General features: G+C 36.6%; 1 protein-coding gene across 1 annotated transcript; it reads left to right on the forward strand.

Annotated features, from left to right (window-relative positions):
- The first annotated feature begins 2 nt into the window (after nt 1-2).
- Nucleotides 3-7,593, forward strand: LOC139140895 (uncharacterized). Its single transcript, XM_070710366.1, has 11 exons — nt 3-88; nt 412-506; nt 635-680; nt 1,944-2,047; nt 2,163-2,207; nt 3,236-3,360; nt 3,475-3,520; nt 3,930-4,238; nt 4,537-4,627; nt 5,038-5,400; nt 5,837-7,593. The coding sequence occupies exons 1-6, from the start codon at nt 13-15 to the stop codon at nt 3,347-3,349; spliced, it is 480 nt and encodes a 159-aa protein (XP_070566467.1). The 5' UTR covers nt 3-12; the 3' UTR covers nt 3,350-3,360; nt 3,475-3,520; nt 3,930-4,238; nt 4,537-4,627; nt 5,038-5,400; nt 5,837-7,593.
- Nucleotides 7,594-17,723: the final 10,130 nt, after the last annotated feature.

A 17,723-nucleotide genomic window follows, 5' to 3' on the forward strand; every position in this document is an offset into this window, starting at 1 on the left:
GAGGCAGAGAAAATGAACATGGAACTGAAACTTGAGGCTTCATATGACCAACAGAAGTTCGAGGAAGTAGAATCGTTTTTCCTCAATCGTATGTAAAGATCTGTCTGTCTGTCTGTCTGTCTGTCTGTCTGTCTGTCTCTCTCTCTCTCTCTCTCTCTCTCTCTCTCTCTCTCTCTCTCTCTCTCTCTCTCTCTCTCTCATGAATCTCGGGTTTTGTTGTATCGATATCATTGATGTCAACTGGTAGTTTTGCATTAACGTTAAACACGTCCTTAAATCCCAGAGTATTCTGTAATGACCGAACCCTTAATTGCCAACTGAATTTCAGATTCATATATTTTGCCAATGAGATTCGTTTTTTAGTTGCAATAAGTATTATATGGACATTAAACCGCTTTATAAATTTTCCAGGTGATGGGGGTGGTGTGGAACCTATGGTAATACAAGACGTCATTGAAGAAAGACATATGGATGAGCACAAATTTGGAGGGATACCTGGATATAACGTGAGTGAAGATATTCTCATGTCAGTGAAGTGCGTACGCAAAGAAATTGTTGGTGTTTTACAAGGGACAGTATAAACACTTTGTCTACATTATTGTGCGAATAATTTTTTTTCTCTTTTAATTTAAAGAACCAGCGTACTTATTTCAAGTCGGCGAAACAGGAACAAAATACAGGTGCGTTTAACGGTTCTTTATTTGTAGCAAGAGTCTTTTTGATTACTTGATCATAACATTATTGAACCATGTGGGAAAGTTAAGATTTGACGCATCAAGGTTTTGGTTCCCAATTCTGTCCCCAGGATATTGAGTCTGATTTACCTGTAGGGTGTAAGCTTCTCTGTGCAAACTCCGACAGACAGACAAGCATACGGGCAGGGAAACAGGAAAGCAGATTGCTATTTCTCGATCTGTGAATGCGTTTACCGCTAGCTGCACTTTGCTCCCGGTTTTTTAATACGCAAGAGTAAAGCTTCCCCCCTTAGAATGACATTTTCTGACCTTTAAGTGTCCTAATCCATCCTTTAAGTTTGAAAATGGGACGGATTCGTGGACTAAATGAGAGAATCACACTGGTCGGGAGATAGATTCTTATACTCCATCATCACAAAGTTTATATGCGATTATCGAAAATTAGACGAAGTATAATGGGGTTCGTTAAAATGATCGACCATGAGTTGAGCCTAAAGGTTCCATAAGGGTTACTGTCTAAGGTTGGAATTTATCTGTCTGTATTTATCAATATAAGTTACCACCCAGTCCATTTCAGACTGTTACATAACTATTGCATGGGAACATAAAACGAAATCTTAAATTCCCTACTTTTAGAGTGGTAGAAATCTCTGTTGAGCCTGGTTCACTGCAATTTGTATCACTACGTTTTTAAATTCTCCGAACAAAAGTGTGATTTATGTTCACTCAGGAGGCCAAAGTTTTGAAAGATATGAACCATCGCCGAACAAGATTTTCTCACTTTAGTCACTTAGTCAAATATTATGTAAACGTTTTGTGTGATAGATTTCAAAAAGATCGTGTATTTGAAACTTTTGCTCTCTCCCGCTCTTTGTGTATCTAACAGGAATCTAGCAGGAATATTTTGTTTACTGAAGTCTTACACATCATCAAGAATATACCAATAATTGTACTGACTTTACACAAGCCAAGTGTTTTTATGACTTTATGTAATATGTGCTTACACAACTGCGCACATTGATATGTCACAACGAGAGAGAGAGAGAGAGAGAGAGAGAGAGAGAGAGAGAGAGAGAGAGAGAGAGAGAGAGAGAGAGAGAGATGAGAGGAGAGAGAGAGAGAGAGAGAGCAGTGCATCGTATTACCACCTGAGAAGTGATATTAGCCCATTTTGTATTTCATTCTGTGAAAAACATAATCTATAATGTTACAGACTGAGTGCACTTAAAGTATTGTGCATGCTTTCAGATGTGTTTTCAGCTACTAGAAAGTCTGTGGACCCTTTCCCGAGACATAGGAAAGCTTTTGATAGTGAAGCAAAGGAACGTCAGGAAGCAAACCTCCAACCTCGCGTAAGTAAAATAAAGTGAACAGAAATGAATGGTTACTAAATTTGAAATATAACTTATATTCAGTCAGACCTTCCCTGATTTTGTTACTTTGTATTTAATCAATGTTGTTTTTCAGATAATTACTGATGGAGACGGATTAACCCTCGAGAACGTAAATCAGGTAAAGAATGACTTCCGTTTTTTAATGTGTAGGCTTATATTGTCTATTCAAAACAAGGGATAGCGCTATTGCCAGGTAATTTCTTGTGTGGCTGGAGACTACTGGTACGTCAATTGTTCCTCTTCATTTAGTCCTCATTGGATCAGCGTCTGCCTACGAAAAGTTACTTTTGTCACTTAGCTCCCCTTTAAGGTAGAACGCACCTCGGGCACAGACATTCGGACTGTCAAACTTTTACAATTCTCTTCTGATATACTACATGTGAGGGTTCATTTCAAAGCTCTTGGTGAAAGAAAACTTTTCACCGGCTTAGTTTTTCGAAATTTGAAAATATTTATTTTTCGCCATAGAGTTAACACAGGGATGGCGGCCATTTTGAATTTCTAATATCGGTAAATCTTGGGTTATTTGTTTCTCTAGTACCAAATTTTGCACGGTGACCCCCTATTTTTATTCTCGATTTTGAAAGAGAATAATTAAAGATTCCTTGAGGAAAGTTAGAGCAAAAGTTTAAGTCTTTCACTTCCGAGGTGCATATTACCTTAATGTAAGATGAGGTCGTAAAAGCTCACCTCTTCAGCACCTGGCGTAACATAGTTATTACAAGCTGTCCAATCATTTTGTTCACCCACGCAGATTTCTTTCATGTGAATGAGGTGCACACGCCAGTAAATAAACAACAATCTAGCAGGCGAATCAGTGAAGCAATAACTGCTCTTCTGCAGAGAAAAATTAGAGTAAAAGCTCGTGAGATATTTGCTGACTCACTGGCGCAGTATTTAGAAACCAAGACACATTCAGCTAGATATGTAATACGCATTTGGCTTTAAAGGGGCCTTTTGACTCTTGCTCAAACTGTCCGTATTCCACTTCTTTCTCCCATGTTCATGGTTAGCATTTGTCTGCATATAAGATTGCCTTTGGAAAGCCCACTTATAAACAAATATGAAGGGACAATTCATTTCGTCGAGACTATCGATGTGCTTGTGAGTTTTATCTATAATTATACAAATGCTTCATAATTTCAGGGGACTTTGATACTGTGGAGCTCGTGGACACCAGTGAAAACCCTGAAAACATATTCAGTAAAGCTGAGCAACCCATGCTACCAGTGCAACCAGTGCAACCGGTGCTACCAATAATCAGAACTGATGTAAGTTAAAACAATGCCTCGAGCAAAGACTTACCTCACTTCTTAACAATAATAACCATATAATTCATAGTGCTACCTTACTTATTCCCAAATGTATGTGTTTCTTTTTCCAAGGTCGGTGAGACAGCGTCGCTTGTTAAAGCAAAACCATTAGATACAGGTATGTTATTTGTGTAGGTATAAGTTCTGCAAAATATAGCAATGTAAAGTTTGTTGAAGATATAAATTCAGAGTTTTTCACAATTTGTTTTCTTGAAAATTATCATAAAACGGTTAAATATCACCTGACTGCAAAGTGCTGCATTAATACTGACGAAACACTCTACAAGACCCCATTTATCAAAATCTTTTACAACTTCTTGGAACGTTACTCATTTACAAAATTTCGTGATCATCGCTGTCGGTATAAGTGCCTTTGATCAATAATCGATAACAAGTGGGAACAGGTAAAATTGAAATTTGAGAGTATTATATATATATATATATATATATATATATATATATATATATATATATATATATATATATATATATATATATGAAATCTCGCGATTTCATTATTCTTGTAGTTGGATATTTTGCGAAGATCAGGTATGGCAAAGAAGCTAAACATGAAGAAATAGAAATTTCAATAGACCTAGACGAAACAATCAGTGACCTAGCGAAGAAAGTACAGGAAAGAATCCACATGTTTCCCTTGATTCCCGAAGACCAACGCCTTGTTCGTAAAGAGCACGCCGAAATCGAAATCTATGAAAGGAACAGCTTCAGCTCTTCTATGAATTTCCTTGCTAACCAAACTCAGTTGTCTACTGTGAACTATAAAATGCTGAAATTTGACATAAAAACAAGCCCTAGCAGGCACAACGAGCTCAAAGGTAACTGCAAATATCTTCTGCATAGGTAATCATATGATCATCCATATCCGACTTGTCTATACTGAAGATATATAACTACCCCATTTCTCATAAAGATCCCTTGCAGAGCTATATTACTTTTATTTTCTATAACATTTTACAATTATCATTTATTAAATACGTAGAATAACCTGGAGAATGACCTTGGGACGTTGGTACCGGGCAGTATGATAATTTGAAAAAGAGTATCCTTGAGAAACACTAGAAACCTTCCTCAACACATTTTAAACCTTCGGGCTTTGTATTTTTTACCTTGCAGATGATATCACGAGGAATGTGTGTGGCCAGATATAGCACTCTTTGGTTATGATGGCAGTGGCAAGTCTTCACTAATCAACACATTTTATCGGGTAAGTAAATTACAACATCAAAACTCATCTGTATATTTGCTGACGGTACGGACTTTGGGGAATCAAGAGTGAATTTATATTGAAAACTGTTTGGTTAAGGAATCGAAACAGCCTGAATGAATTACTATATTGGTATACCGGATGCCGTTATAAATGGCAGGTGAGCTAGAGGACACATGACGATCGTCTTGCTTGCTCATCGGCTTTATATTTTGGGATACTAATTTTTCGACAAGTACTAATCTAAGTTTAGTCTTGGATGTTATCATTGTGGTTTGTGTATTCTTAATGGTAAACAAACACAGGAACATTCCATATTATTAAAGTAAGGCTGCTGCATAACATGAAATTGAAAGACAAATGTGAAAATCGAATTCATAATCATATTATTTTTTTCGATTTAATTTTAGGCACTAAAAGGCCAGTATGTCCAGGTAGCTCAGGTATTTCCAAAGGTGGATTTGAGAGGGGTACACGAGTATATGCCAACTGTTCCTTTAAGTTTGGAGACAAGACGCTCTCATGGAATGAAGTCCCTGGACTTACCTTTCGTAATGTTGGTGGCCATAGTTCGAGAAAGTTAAGCGAGCACGTGTTGAGTGGCAAAGCAAAAAGAAATAAACCTGTCAGACTTCCTCGAGTACCGAGTTTTCGAAGACCAAGAAGTCATGAAAAGATCCACGCCATTGTTTATGTCCATGATTCTACAAAGGATACTCATGCTGAAGGTATACAAGCCATATTAGGACGAGTAAGAGTACTACCGAAGTATGGTAAGTGAAGTACTACAGTATGTTATTAAAGCTACATGTCGTGAATGCCTTTGTCCGACATGGTCATACTTGACATTGTAGAGAGTTCTACCAAAGCTATATGAAGTCCATAAACATTGTTTACATTGCTTGCGTGAAAGGTGAATATATAAAATATGTTTGCATTTTTGAACCCGCGTACTATAGGTGAACACAACTCTTACTAATGTAACAAACACCTCTGGTTTAAACTGCCTTCAAGGAGAGTGGATGTTGAAAGAGAGTTTTCAATAAGTACGTGTTGTTCATCGTCGTCGATTGATTTCGTACGTGCAAGTTGATAGTTTGATACCGTTGGAGATACGTCATTTAAAACAACTATTTGTTCAGGAAGCTAGAAGAACAACGTATTACCAAAAAGACATGTTTTGTTTCTCTTTGTTCTTATGCTTACCAGGACAGGGCATACCTATGTTCATCATCCTAACTCACACGGATTTACCAGTCCATGAAACTCTTGAAGAAAATCTGTCGGCCTTCTGTGAAGACAGTGGAATTGACGCTGGTAACGTGTTCCGCGTACCATACTATGATAAAGAGCAGGAAAGAAAGGGTGACGACGGAGGCTATGAAAGGGATGTGGAATTTTTGTCCATACTTAAGACGATAGTAACGGAAGCAAAGATATACAAGGAGAGGGGAGGTGCAGACGTCGTCAGCACCTAATGAACATGAAACCTTAGAGCGGGTCATTTCTACTTCTTATGAACAGACACTTGAATAAGTCTGTAAGACTTATGGTATTATCATTTCCGAATGCGGACATCCCTATGCCTAAGGAATACAACTAATGTTCAAGCGGGTTCGAACTGACAACATAGGGCATCAAGTCACCTATAGACATTCATCGTACACATTATTATATATATATATATATATATATATATATATATATATATATATATATATATATATATATACACACATATATACATTATCATTCTATGTGTGTGTCCTAAGATTTCAAGTGTCAGACACACTTTGACAATTCTGTTTTACTGGGTCGGTTTTGTCCTCACTCATCGACGTAATTTCGAAGTAGTAAGCAATTTTGGAATTTTATATCGTATTCTGCGATTATCTTGTCAATCGTGGTAATCTATATTTTTAGGTATCTTTTCAGTCAGCTACAAAATTTAAAAATTATTATTCAGAATTTCAGAATTTTATTTCTGCATGTTTTATAACTACGAGATATCCTTATTGTTTGTGCAGAGAGGGTGTTTAGATAGGAAAGCCAATACGTTATGGGCTTTCAAAATTATGCTATGTATGTCCCTGAAAGGAATCAATTTATGCCACACTAGATTGTTTGTCTTGTGCTCGTCTGGCAAACTTGACTTTCTCATGTTTCGTCTATTTATTGGCAATGACAGCAACCTCTTAATCTTTCAGTGATTCAAACCATGATTGTCTCAGTTATTATCTTGTCGTGTAATGTGGAAAAGACTGTTCAGTTTATTTGTTTTTGTTTCCATATGTATGACAGTGTGAAGATGTGAAGACTATTTTTCTACAAATGGATTACAAGCTACTTGCATTCTGATCACCTAAGCTTCGAAAGCCTTTTTGTTGTTAATTTAAAGTATCCATCTATCAGTGGCATTTCATTGTTATGATTTACAGAATAATATAAGCCCATCAAAAACATTTGTGTTCTTCGCAGCCACATGTAATATTTGTAAAGTCAATTTACTGGTGATTCGTAGTACTTTAACAGCTTAATGAGACCTCTTGTAGAAAGAAACAAGGTATCCGTGGGGCATTTGATTGCATTTTATTGAGACATTTGCATGTAAATATAGAGTAAATGTCATTGCTGTTATTTCACTACTCTTATGGCCACGCCGATGAACATGTTCCATTTCACATCTCTATTCTTTGTGAACTTTTCGGGTGCATCAGCTATTGCAATCAACCGTCTGTTGTACAATGCACACAAATTGTCACGTTAATACAGCATGGCCTGTAGTGTTCTATTAAGGGTCATTGACCCTCTCATGCTTTTCACAAAAATGTCAAACAAATTGTACTGTATAGTTTAATCCATCTCTAATTTTCAAAATACATTAACTACATGAGGCAAGTGAGGAGACATATGTTACTGACTAAATAGCGTTTTTAGCAAATAAAGATAAGAGAATTAAAAACTCATCTTTTTGTTTGACACTTGTGCTACTTTAGCCATTTTAGTGCCTTGCGTGATTTTTTTTCTTAACGTAAAAGTTTATTTCTGAAGTGTAATATTTTTAAAAATATGAGATACACGATAAATCATACCAATTAAAAAGCTTTTAGGGTCTGATAGAACATTTAAATTAAATTTTTTAAAATTCTCACGTTTATTATAGCATTCTTTCTCTCTGCCTTTTGTGTGTTATGTGCGAAGGTTGTCTTGGCTAACACTGTATAATATGAATATTAGAATTCTCCCGATATATTCAATTATATCTACAGTAAAGACTGGAATAACAAGACATGGCTAATAACAGTAGTACGTGCTTTCTTGATCTTAGTTCTTCCTAAATGACTAATCGGTTTCCAAATATGGAAAATTATCATCAATAAGTCGCCGTCTAGTGATTTTCATAGACATTCGATTGCATACCATAGTCTGTATATAGAAGTAACATATATGTTGTGTTTGTACCACACTCTTGTTGGACGTCTGCTGTAGGCAAATTTGATCATGAATAAAGGTTGCCTTGGAATTGTACGTCATCTTTCACTAGTTCGTGTCCGATCGGATAAATAGGTCACCTGTAGCGAGTTTGATTTATTGTAATCCTAGAAAGAAATGTCAATGTATATTCTAGCAGGTATAACAATGACGTCTTAGTCATACACATCCATAGTCCGAGTTTGACGTTGTATACTTTGAGAACTAAAGAGGGCGCTGTTCAAGGCCTTTGTCGTTGGGGAAACCATCAAGCCTTGCAAGACTTGACGGCGAAGAATGCATTGATATGGTGATCTCTGTATTTTTTTAAGACAAGTTGCATTGTATTTTTAACGCATTCACAGGTATGTACATTTGTTTTGTTTGCGACTTTGTTGAATAAATTTATCTTTTTCAAAGAAAATAGAAACATCATAAATTGTACCTTTGACCTGTCTCAAACGACGACGAGCAAATCAATTGTACCTTTGACCTGTCTCAAACGACGACGAGCAAGGAGATGTTACGCAACATTTGCCGACCTCAGATTAATCACTAACTGAAACACAAGAACAAAGACAGAGATTGTGTATTCTGACAGCAGTTCAATTGAATACATGACGCGGAGTGGAAGACAGACTTCTGATAAGACTATACGTGTATACGGTCTACTGCCAGAGTAACTATCTCTGACGAGGATTTATTGTATTATGTTTTTCAATATTCCTGTCAATAAACCAATTCATATCAATATAATGGTCACCCGTGCGAGGCGTGTAACAAGAACCATCAGATATCTGTTATATCATTATATGTACCAGGTTTCATCAACTTTCGCACAGTACTCTCAGAGTTAAATCACTAATTACAAAACTTTATTTAATATGTAAATGAGCTAATTATTAACTTGACACACCCAATTCTTCTCAGTACAATTAAATATTTATCAGATCAATATCTGTAGCAAGTTTCACCAAATGTAATGCTGTAATTTTGGAGTAATATCACTAATTGCAAAGTTCGTTAAATATGCAAATGAACCCTTAATTAACTCCACACAACTAAATGCTTTACACCACAATTAGATATCTATCGGATTAGTATCTGCAGCAGATTCATCAAATTTGGTGCAGTTATTTTGGAGTTATATGACTAATTACAAAACTTCATGAAATATGCAAATGAGCTATTTGTTAACTTGACACTGCCAAATGCTTGTCAGTACAATTAGATATTTATCAGATCAATATCTGTACCAGATTTCACTGACTTTGGTGCCGTAATTTCAGAGTTATATACCTAATTACAAAGTTCATTAAATATGCAATGAACCCTTAATTAACTAACCAAAATCTCATCAGTTCTTGCAAGTAGCATATGGTACCTGTGTACCAAATCTGACTTGAATCTGTTCAGGCGTTTTTGAGTTATCGTGTAAACAGACAGACAGACAGACAGACACACACACACGCACACACACTCTAACACACACACACACACACATGCGGATACACAGAAGACATCGCTATGACATGTAAAATTTTCCCATCGAGTCTTTGTATAAAATTTCTCAGCTATAGCTATATTCAGAACGAGTCTGTATATGCAAAATTTTCCACCGAGTCTGTGTATAAAACTTCTCAGCGTGTTGTGTCTTCAGAACGAGTTTGTATGTAAAGTTTTCCCATCGAGTCTGTGTATAAAACTTCTCAGCTAAAGCTCTCTTCAGAACGAGTCTGTATGTAAAATTTACCCACCGAGTCTGTGTATAAAACTTCCCAGCTATAGCTGTGCCCTCAGAACGAGACTGTATGTAATATTGTGCTGTATGTATGTATGTATGTATGTATGTATGTATGTATGTAGTATGTATGTATGTATGTATGCATGTATGTATGTATGTATGGATGTATGTATGGGTGAATGAATACGCTATATGCGTGCGCGTATTTTTTTTATGTATGTATGTATGTATGTATATGTATGCATACGCAAACATATTTGCGGGGCAATGTATCTGTATGTGTGTGTATACACACGCACACACACGCACGCGCACACACACACACACACCCACATATATTATATTATATTAATATATATATATATATATATATATATATATATATTATATATATATATATATATATATATATTCCTCTCTCTATATTCATTTTACACATTTTCTATCTCTTAAAAAAAGCTTGATTGTGTAAATTAATTTTTTAACATTTGGCGCCTCGTATACCTACCAGGAAGACAATAATTTCACTCTCGTCTTGCAGCCATTTCGTATCACATCCAATCTAATGACAGACGCCCTCTACGACCGCGGACTCCTTCCACGCACGGTGTTGTGGATCTCATCCTTGGACATTGGAGGCCATACGTCCCTTTTGGTCGTTTCGAGAATTTCTGCTAGGTTTTAAATCGGTTTATAAATAGTGTTCCATGATGACTCATCGATAACAGTGTTTTCACAAACAAAGTATAAATTTCCCTTTCCTACAATACAAGTTATATACCTGTAGATCACATCTTCAGGGCCTCATAGTCATCTGGCAGGTGTGCGATAACAATACCTGGATCTTGAGCAATGTTGCAAGGGTGAAAGAGAGCGACATCTTGAATGGGATACTGAGGCATTGCTGATGATAACCGCCACACTACAGCCTGCACAGCACGAGGTTCAGGCGAGAGGCACAGAGATGTAGCACTCATGCAAAATGCATGTGTTAGCGTTCAGTGCAACAGTGTTAACCTTTGCACTGAAAAATAGTAAATATCAACATGACGTGTTCTTTTTTCAGCTTTTGTTGACAGTTAAACACATTTGACAAAAATGACTTTGCAGCCTTAAAAGCTGCATCTTGCTGTATTATGAGACTGTGTTGCCCATGTTTTTAATTAAATTTATGTACTGTTCTGCTAGTTGCAATTTTTTGACGTTTCGGGGACGAAATGCGCGTTTAAGTATTTTGCACAAAAATCGTGATGCTATAATTTCTTACATACAATATTTTAGAAATTACACCATTGTATATGCATTGCTATTCTGACAGCGCTCACTGAAATTGCTTATCAGAATCGTTAATTAGATCATTAAATATTCACAAACAATTCTTCCATGCTTGTGTTTTCACTCTCATAATTAAATGACATCAAACTAGAAATGACTGCAGCCTCCCTGTAAGACTATAATAGGGCGGGATGTTTGAAATTCACTGAATTGCCATAATGGTTCTGATTATCAGAGATTGTAAGCCTAAAAAGACCAACAGCCAGCTATACAAAGCAACTTCCTACCATCTGAGCGAATACTTTCAAATCAGACTCAAAGGTTATATTTAAGGCATCAAATAAAATGATGAAATGTTTCAAATCTATGAATGACAATGTACAAGAGATGTGTCTCTTGCTCTTAAGGAATATTTTTGCCAAACTGTATTCCTTCCGCACGTCACTGATAATTGTGAGAATTTTGAAGTAAACTCTGAACGTGTCGGCTGTCTCACTGCAAGCTGCTGTAATTACTGTTCCATTCATTGGAGTATATTATATACAGTCAGAGTATCATGTAGACCCGCATTAAGTATTATTTGTTTAAACCTGTTTACCCAGATTCCATGTAAACAGGTCAACAATCACCATTGCCAACACTGGGTTTGGGGGCAAACGATGTTTCTAACTGGGTTAAAATTAGCAAGAGCACTCTGATCAACAACACAGTCTATATTGATTTCAAGGAGGGGAGTAAACAGTAAGGCACTGACGACCTGTTAGACTGGCAAGACGAAACTTCTTTTTGCAAGTTACACATATACTTAAAGTCAATAGCACTTAATAGCAGATACAAAATATGTTATCGGGTAATTATATCATAAGTTTCTTTGCGAATATTTTTATAAGAGGATATATATAATAGTCTGTATAAATTTAGAAAGTTGTAATGATTACCGTCGCAATGCAGCCAGCGGAGCACGAGAAAGAATTTCGATTCAAAGATATAGGTTTTATTTTATTAATAGAAAACAATCCGGTCATATAGAGTTTGTGAAAAACTCATATCTTTAAATGACTTGTGATGAGAAATGAGAGTTTGGTGATTTGATAGCTTGTTGTGGACATAAACAAAAAGATGCATAGAAATAGTTATTATGTCAGCAGAATTTCTTATAAAATGTCTTGAAAAATGTAAGAAAGCTAAGCAGTCCGATACGTCATGCTATATTATTGACTCTTTCAAGGTAACTTTTAGATATAAGACACTTGAGTTCATCCTTCTTCTTTACTGAATCGTCGTGACCATGACAGATGAGAACTCTGAATCTTATGAAATTTGATTCAGAACAGACAGCATTTCCAAAGAGTTAGCAAACAGTGGAAAGATTTATGAAGATACACAATGTGTTACATATATCAATCTTAATATTAAGTCTTGGTGCAAAAGAACAATTTGGAATGCTTGGTTGTTTAGTTAGTAAATATTTAGATTTAGAAAGAACATGCACCATAGCAGAAAGTTGCAACCAATTGCTGGGAGGGGGTCTGTCCAATCAGATACCAATTTAGGTTTACAACCATGCCTTTATGTTCATAAGCTAATGTTGTAAATACGTAAATTTTCATAGCTTCTGAGTTCCACAGTGTGTAGAGTTATCGATTTATTGGTACGATTTATTGGTACCTTAACAGTCAATTTTTAATGTTCAACAGGTCCGTTCATTTGTCAGAATGTCAGAATTAACCAATGTTCGTGATCCACACACTTGGTTTTGAACAATAATAATGATGGTATGTCCATCTGTTTTATAGCTGGCTTTTCAAAGCTTAACTGGTGAAATTGCACGCTAGATTCAAAATCACCTGGTAAACATTTCTAATGTACACATGGTTTCAGTTCTAATGTGATAGTTCATCTTTATGGCTCGATAGATGGCGCAGGATTACCAGAATATAATTCGACTGTGACAAACATGGCGTGCAAGATTTATCAGGGTCATTAATGGTCGGTATAAAAAGTGTACCTTTACTTATTTGTGTTTCCGTAATCTACATTATTATCACGTGAGAACATAACGGGCAACAATAAAAGCTTGACTCATACAGACTTCCCTGATCTAAAGCTAGTTTTCCGACGTACTCCACCCGTTTCTGTACTCTCGTCTTCTCCTTGCGGATAATTGTGAATATTACATCGATTTCGGTAAGTTTAAATTTCTTTTTATTACTCATCCAAAAGGCGAACCCAATTACAGGAGGAGGTACCCTCAACCCCCTACCCAATGGAGCCATGTTGAGTAAAGTACCTTGTTCAGGGGCACAACACCGTGCTGGAGTCTCGAAGTCACCATCTTCTGACAATGAGTCCATTACCCTAGGCTTAGCGTTTCTCGAACTCACCATCCTCCGATAGTGAGTCAGGTACCCTAACCACTGCCCAACGATGCCCCCTCAATCAAAATAAGAATAAGTGTGTGTTGAATGCTTTAAGAAATTATGTAAATAGTTCGATAGCCATGACCATTTAATTCATAAATCCCAAAAGAGGTTGATTGTAGAATGCAAGATCAATCCGTAGACCGACTCTGATTTGCATCTACAGAACAGAACGGTGTGACTGTGATCATAATACCAATTGTACAATTTATAGGTGTATATGAACGATATCATCAGTATATTAAAAGAGGTTAAACAAAAGGAAGGTCATTCACGAATATGTTCCCCTCGCTGTTACCTGACATATACGGTAAATCTCACTAGCCGTATTTTTATCCTGGGTTGGTAACTCTGCTGGTGGACAGAATTGTCCCCGAGGTTATCGTTCGCCCAGTTAAAGCGATGAAATTCGTTTCTTCGCTTCGCTAAAGTTTGTATGTGCGATGTATGATAGTGAGCATGCGTGCGTGAGTGCTTCACGAACTCTACAACGTGTGGAGCGGTCTCAGTCAGAAAAATGTAACAACTTAGCCGGCTATTGAACCACTCTTTTTTGGGAGTGGAGATTTAGCCGAGCGGTTCTCTCTGTGGCCTCTCCGCTAGGCGACTGATGCCGTATGTTGTGGGTTCGAACCCGATTGAAAACTAGCCGTATTTTCTATCCTGGGTTGGTAACTCTGCTGGTGGACAGAATTGTCCCCGAGGTTATCGTTCGCCCAGTCAAAGCGATGAAATTCGTTTCTTCGCTTCCCTAAAGTTTGTATATGCGATGTATGATAGTGAGCATGCGTGCGTGAGTGCTTCACGAACTCTACAACGTGTGGAGCGGTCTCAGTCAGAAAAATGTAACAACTTAGCTGGCTATTGAACCACTCTTTTTTGGGAGTGGAGATTTAGCCGAGCGGTTCTCTCTGTGGCCTCTCCGCTAGGCGACTGATGCCGTATGTTGTGGGTTCGAACCAGATTGAAAACTAACCGTATTTTTGTGACAATGGAAAAAATAATGCAGGTTCCAAAATAGCGTAGGCAAAAGTTGTTTAGTATTCTCCCCATATGAAACTGAAATAACATTTAAGAGTTTTAGGATGAGAGCGGAGTTCTAAATAATTTTCTGGTTCAACTTAAAATTCATACCCATGTATTTAATTCTTTCAAGGAAGCTGTACAGCATCGCATACAGTATTTTCTCATGATCACCAATAACAACAAGTGCTATGAATATACCCAGATAGACCGACTCCTACTTGTAAAATGAAACACAAATAAGAAACACAGGGTCAATTTTAGACCTAGAGACTCGTAATTTTAGGACCCCATTTTAGCCCTCCATGACCTTTGACCAAAGTCAAAAGTCATAGTGTCGAAATGTTACAGGGTAAAAATCAAGTAATTGCATGAACGGATGCCTGGCAATGCCCACTGCTTTACAGTATTGCTGGCCAAGAACATTTCTTGAAATACTAAAAATTTTGGTGAAACAACAAATCTTTCACTCCAACTTAATTTGGTCCAACTTCTGAAAATTATCAGATATCATCAGTTATAGACAGACTGCTATGTTTTTAAATTCTGAACTACAAGAAGCCCAGCCTTTCGTCCTTGAAGACTTGCTCATGTGACCATGGCCAATCTGTTATAATAATATAGATATTGGAAGCACTTTATTCGGGTAATGTTTATCAGCCAAATATCTTCTGTGTGTGGAGTCCTGATTAATCAGTGACGGTGTTTTAAAACCAAAGTTGATATTTACTTTGGCTAAAGGCAGGACGGTTCCTTACCACAGAAAGATATATCAATGGCTATTAAAAGGGAAGTTCACAAGGATGATTTTTACATATGTGGTAGATTTGTGGTCATTTACCCCGAAAAACTATTTTCACCATTTTTACTCGCGCCATTTTCTACAAAAACCTACAAAAATAGTACAGGAAGTTGCCCATGTAATTTGAATCATGGGAAAAAACTCCAAGCTTGGAGCTTGCATAATGTGATAGGGAAGGGACCATCTTCGGACGGGTATGGCCCCCAATTGTCCACTCAAAGCAAGAAAGTAGTAAACAGCAACACAAAATCTGACAGTGGACAGTTTATTATAAGTGATTCATCGTTTGCAAGGATACTCAGTATAAACAAAAGTTATGTAAATACGCACAGCCTGGTTTGAGCGTGGGTGAGTGGACAATGCCATACCCAAGGAAGATGGGGTCCCTTCCATATCACATTATGCAAGCTCCAAGCTTGGAGCTTTTTTTCCATGATTCAAATTACATGGGCAACTTCCTGTACTATAGGTTTTTGATTTTAAAAAATCACGCGAGATATAAATGGCGAAAATAGCTTTTCCAGGGTAAGTGACCACAAAGATAGCACATATGAAAAAATCATCCTTGGTGAACTTCCCTTTAAGTGCAGCCCAGAGCCACTGGGGCTAGCTAGCTAGCGACACGGGAACGGATAATTGAAATTTGTTTTTTGTGTGTTTCGATTGGCACACAAAAGTTGACCCCATTTCATACCCATGTTTACAGTGAAATTGGTACCCCCATTTTAGACCAAGTTGCTGAAATACCCATCCCATTTGGCGGCACGTATACATATTGGCAAGCAATTCAAGTGTCCTCCCCCCCCCCGGGGGACGAACGTTTTACATACAAGTTAAAAGGTACAAATGCATTCGACAGGAACAATCCCGTTGATTAGTAATGACACTGTGTCATTTTGTGAGAAATGAGTGGAGTATTAATTAAAAACGGACATCTAATAGAAAGTAATCTATTGAACAACTGTTTCGACGGTCAATAACGTACAAGTCTGATGTGTACCTTTGAAGAGACAGCAATACTTGACGTCACGAAACCAGTTTACAATATACAGGCGAGTGGCAAATCAACAAAAGGGCCTTATTTTAGGAGTATTATGTACCTATCTCACGTACAGCCATATCATATGTCATTTGAATGCTTATTATCTTTACTTCAAGACCAGATATGAACTGAAAATGCTCACATGTTTCATTATATATTGTAATTATGTGCAATTTTGAACCTTTGCCACATGTTTGCAACTTCATTGAAAGTGTTGTGATCAACATAATGAACAATATTCGCTCAGATTAATTCCAAAGGCTATTAAGTATACAAATATGTAATTAACTGAAAAGAAATACTAAATTTCTTTGACTGCTTTCATTGTATAACCTCTTTATATAGCAAGTATAATTGCCTTTGGTCAAGTCCTTCGAGCTATATATGGCAAACTGTGAAAGCTCATTATATATGCAAATTATGAATTAGATGACATTAAATGCGGAATAACTTTCAATATTGTTTAAACCTGGTATAATCATCAATGTAGATGGCATTTTTGCCAACTTTGAGAAAGAAAATTCAGTTTATACCCCCAATTAGGACAGTTTATTAAATATGCAAATGAGGAATTGACAGACATGATCTCATTAAATATATAAAACTAGGAATTGGCTGAAGTAAAAATTTTCATAACTTTCAATAGTGTTGTATCATAGTATCTTTACTTTACGTAGCAAAGTTCGTCAACTTTGGTCTAGTCAATTCAAGTAAATATCCAAAATGAGAGAGTTCATTAAATATGCAAATTACGAATTGGCTGAAGTAAAAATGCTTAATGATTTTTAATAATGTTGTATCTTAGTTACTGCAATATAAGGAATTGGCTGAAGGTAAAATGCTTAATTAGTTTCAAGAATGTTGTATCATAGTATCTTCAATGTACACAGCAAGTTTCATCAATTTTGGTGAAGTCAATTCAAATATATATCGCTTTTTCCGAAGTTTATTAAAATATGCAAATTAGGAATTGTCTTAAGTTAAAATTCTTAATAACTTTCATGAATATTTGTAGCAAATCTGATCAATTGTGTACAGTCGTTCTCATGTATATCCGTTTTTTCCTAAATTATTTAATTAAGCCATGAGCAAAAAGTAAGCAAGCTACACAAATCAAAAGTTAATAAGTTCTTGCCCATTGCAAACTCAATCTATGTACCAGATTTGATTCTGATCTGATGAGCCGTTTTTGAGATATCGGGTACACAGATAGACAGACAGGCAGACAGACAGACATCGCTGCGACATAAGCTCACGTGTGTGAACATGTGGCTAAAAATTAGGGCCAAGTAGGCCGTAGCCCAATTTGCGTTTTTTCA

This window comes from Ptychodera flava, chromosome 1, assembly GCF_041260155.1.
Source record: "Ptychodera flava strain L36383 chromosome 1, AS_Pfla_20210202, whole genome shotgun sequence".
Classification (NCBI taxonomy): Eukaryota; Metazoa; Hemichordata; class Enteropneusta; family Ptychoderidae; genus Ptychodera; species Ptychodera flava.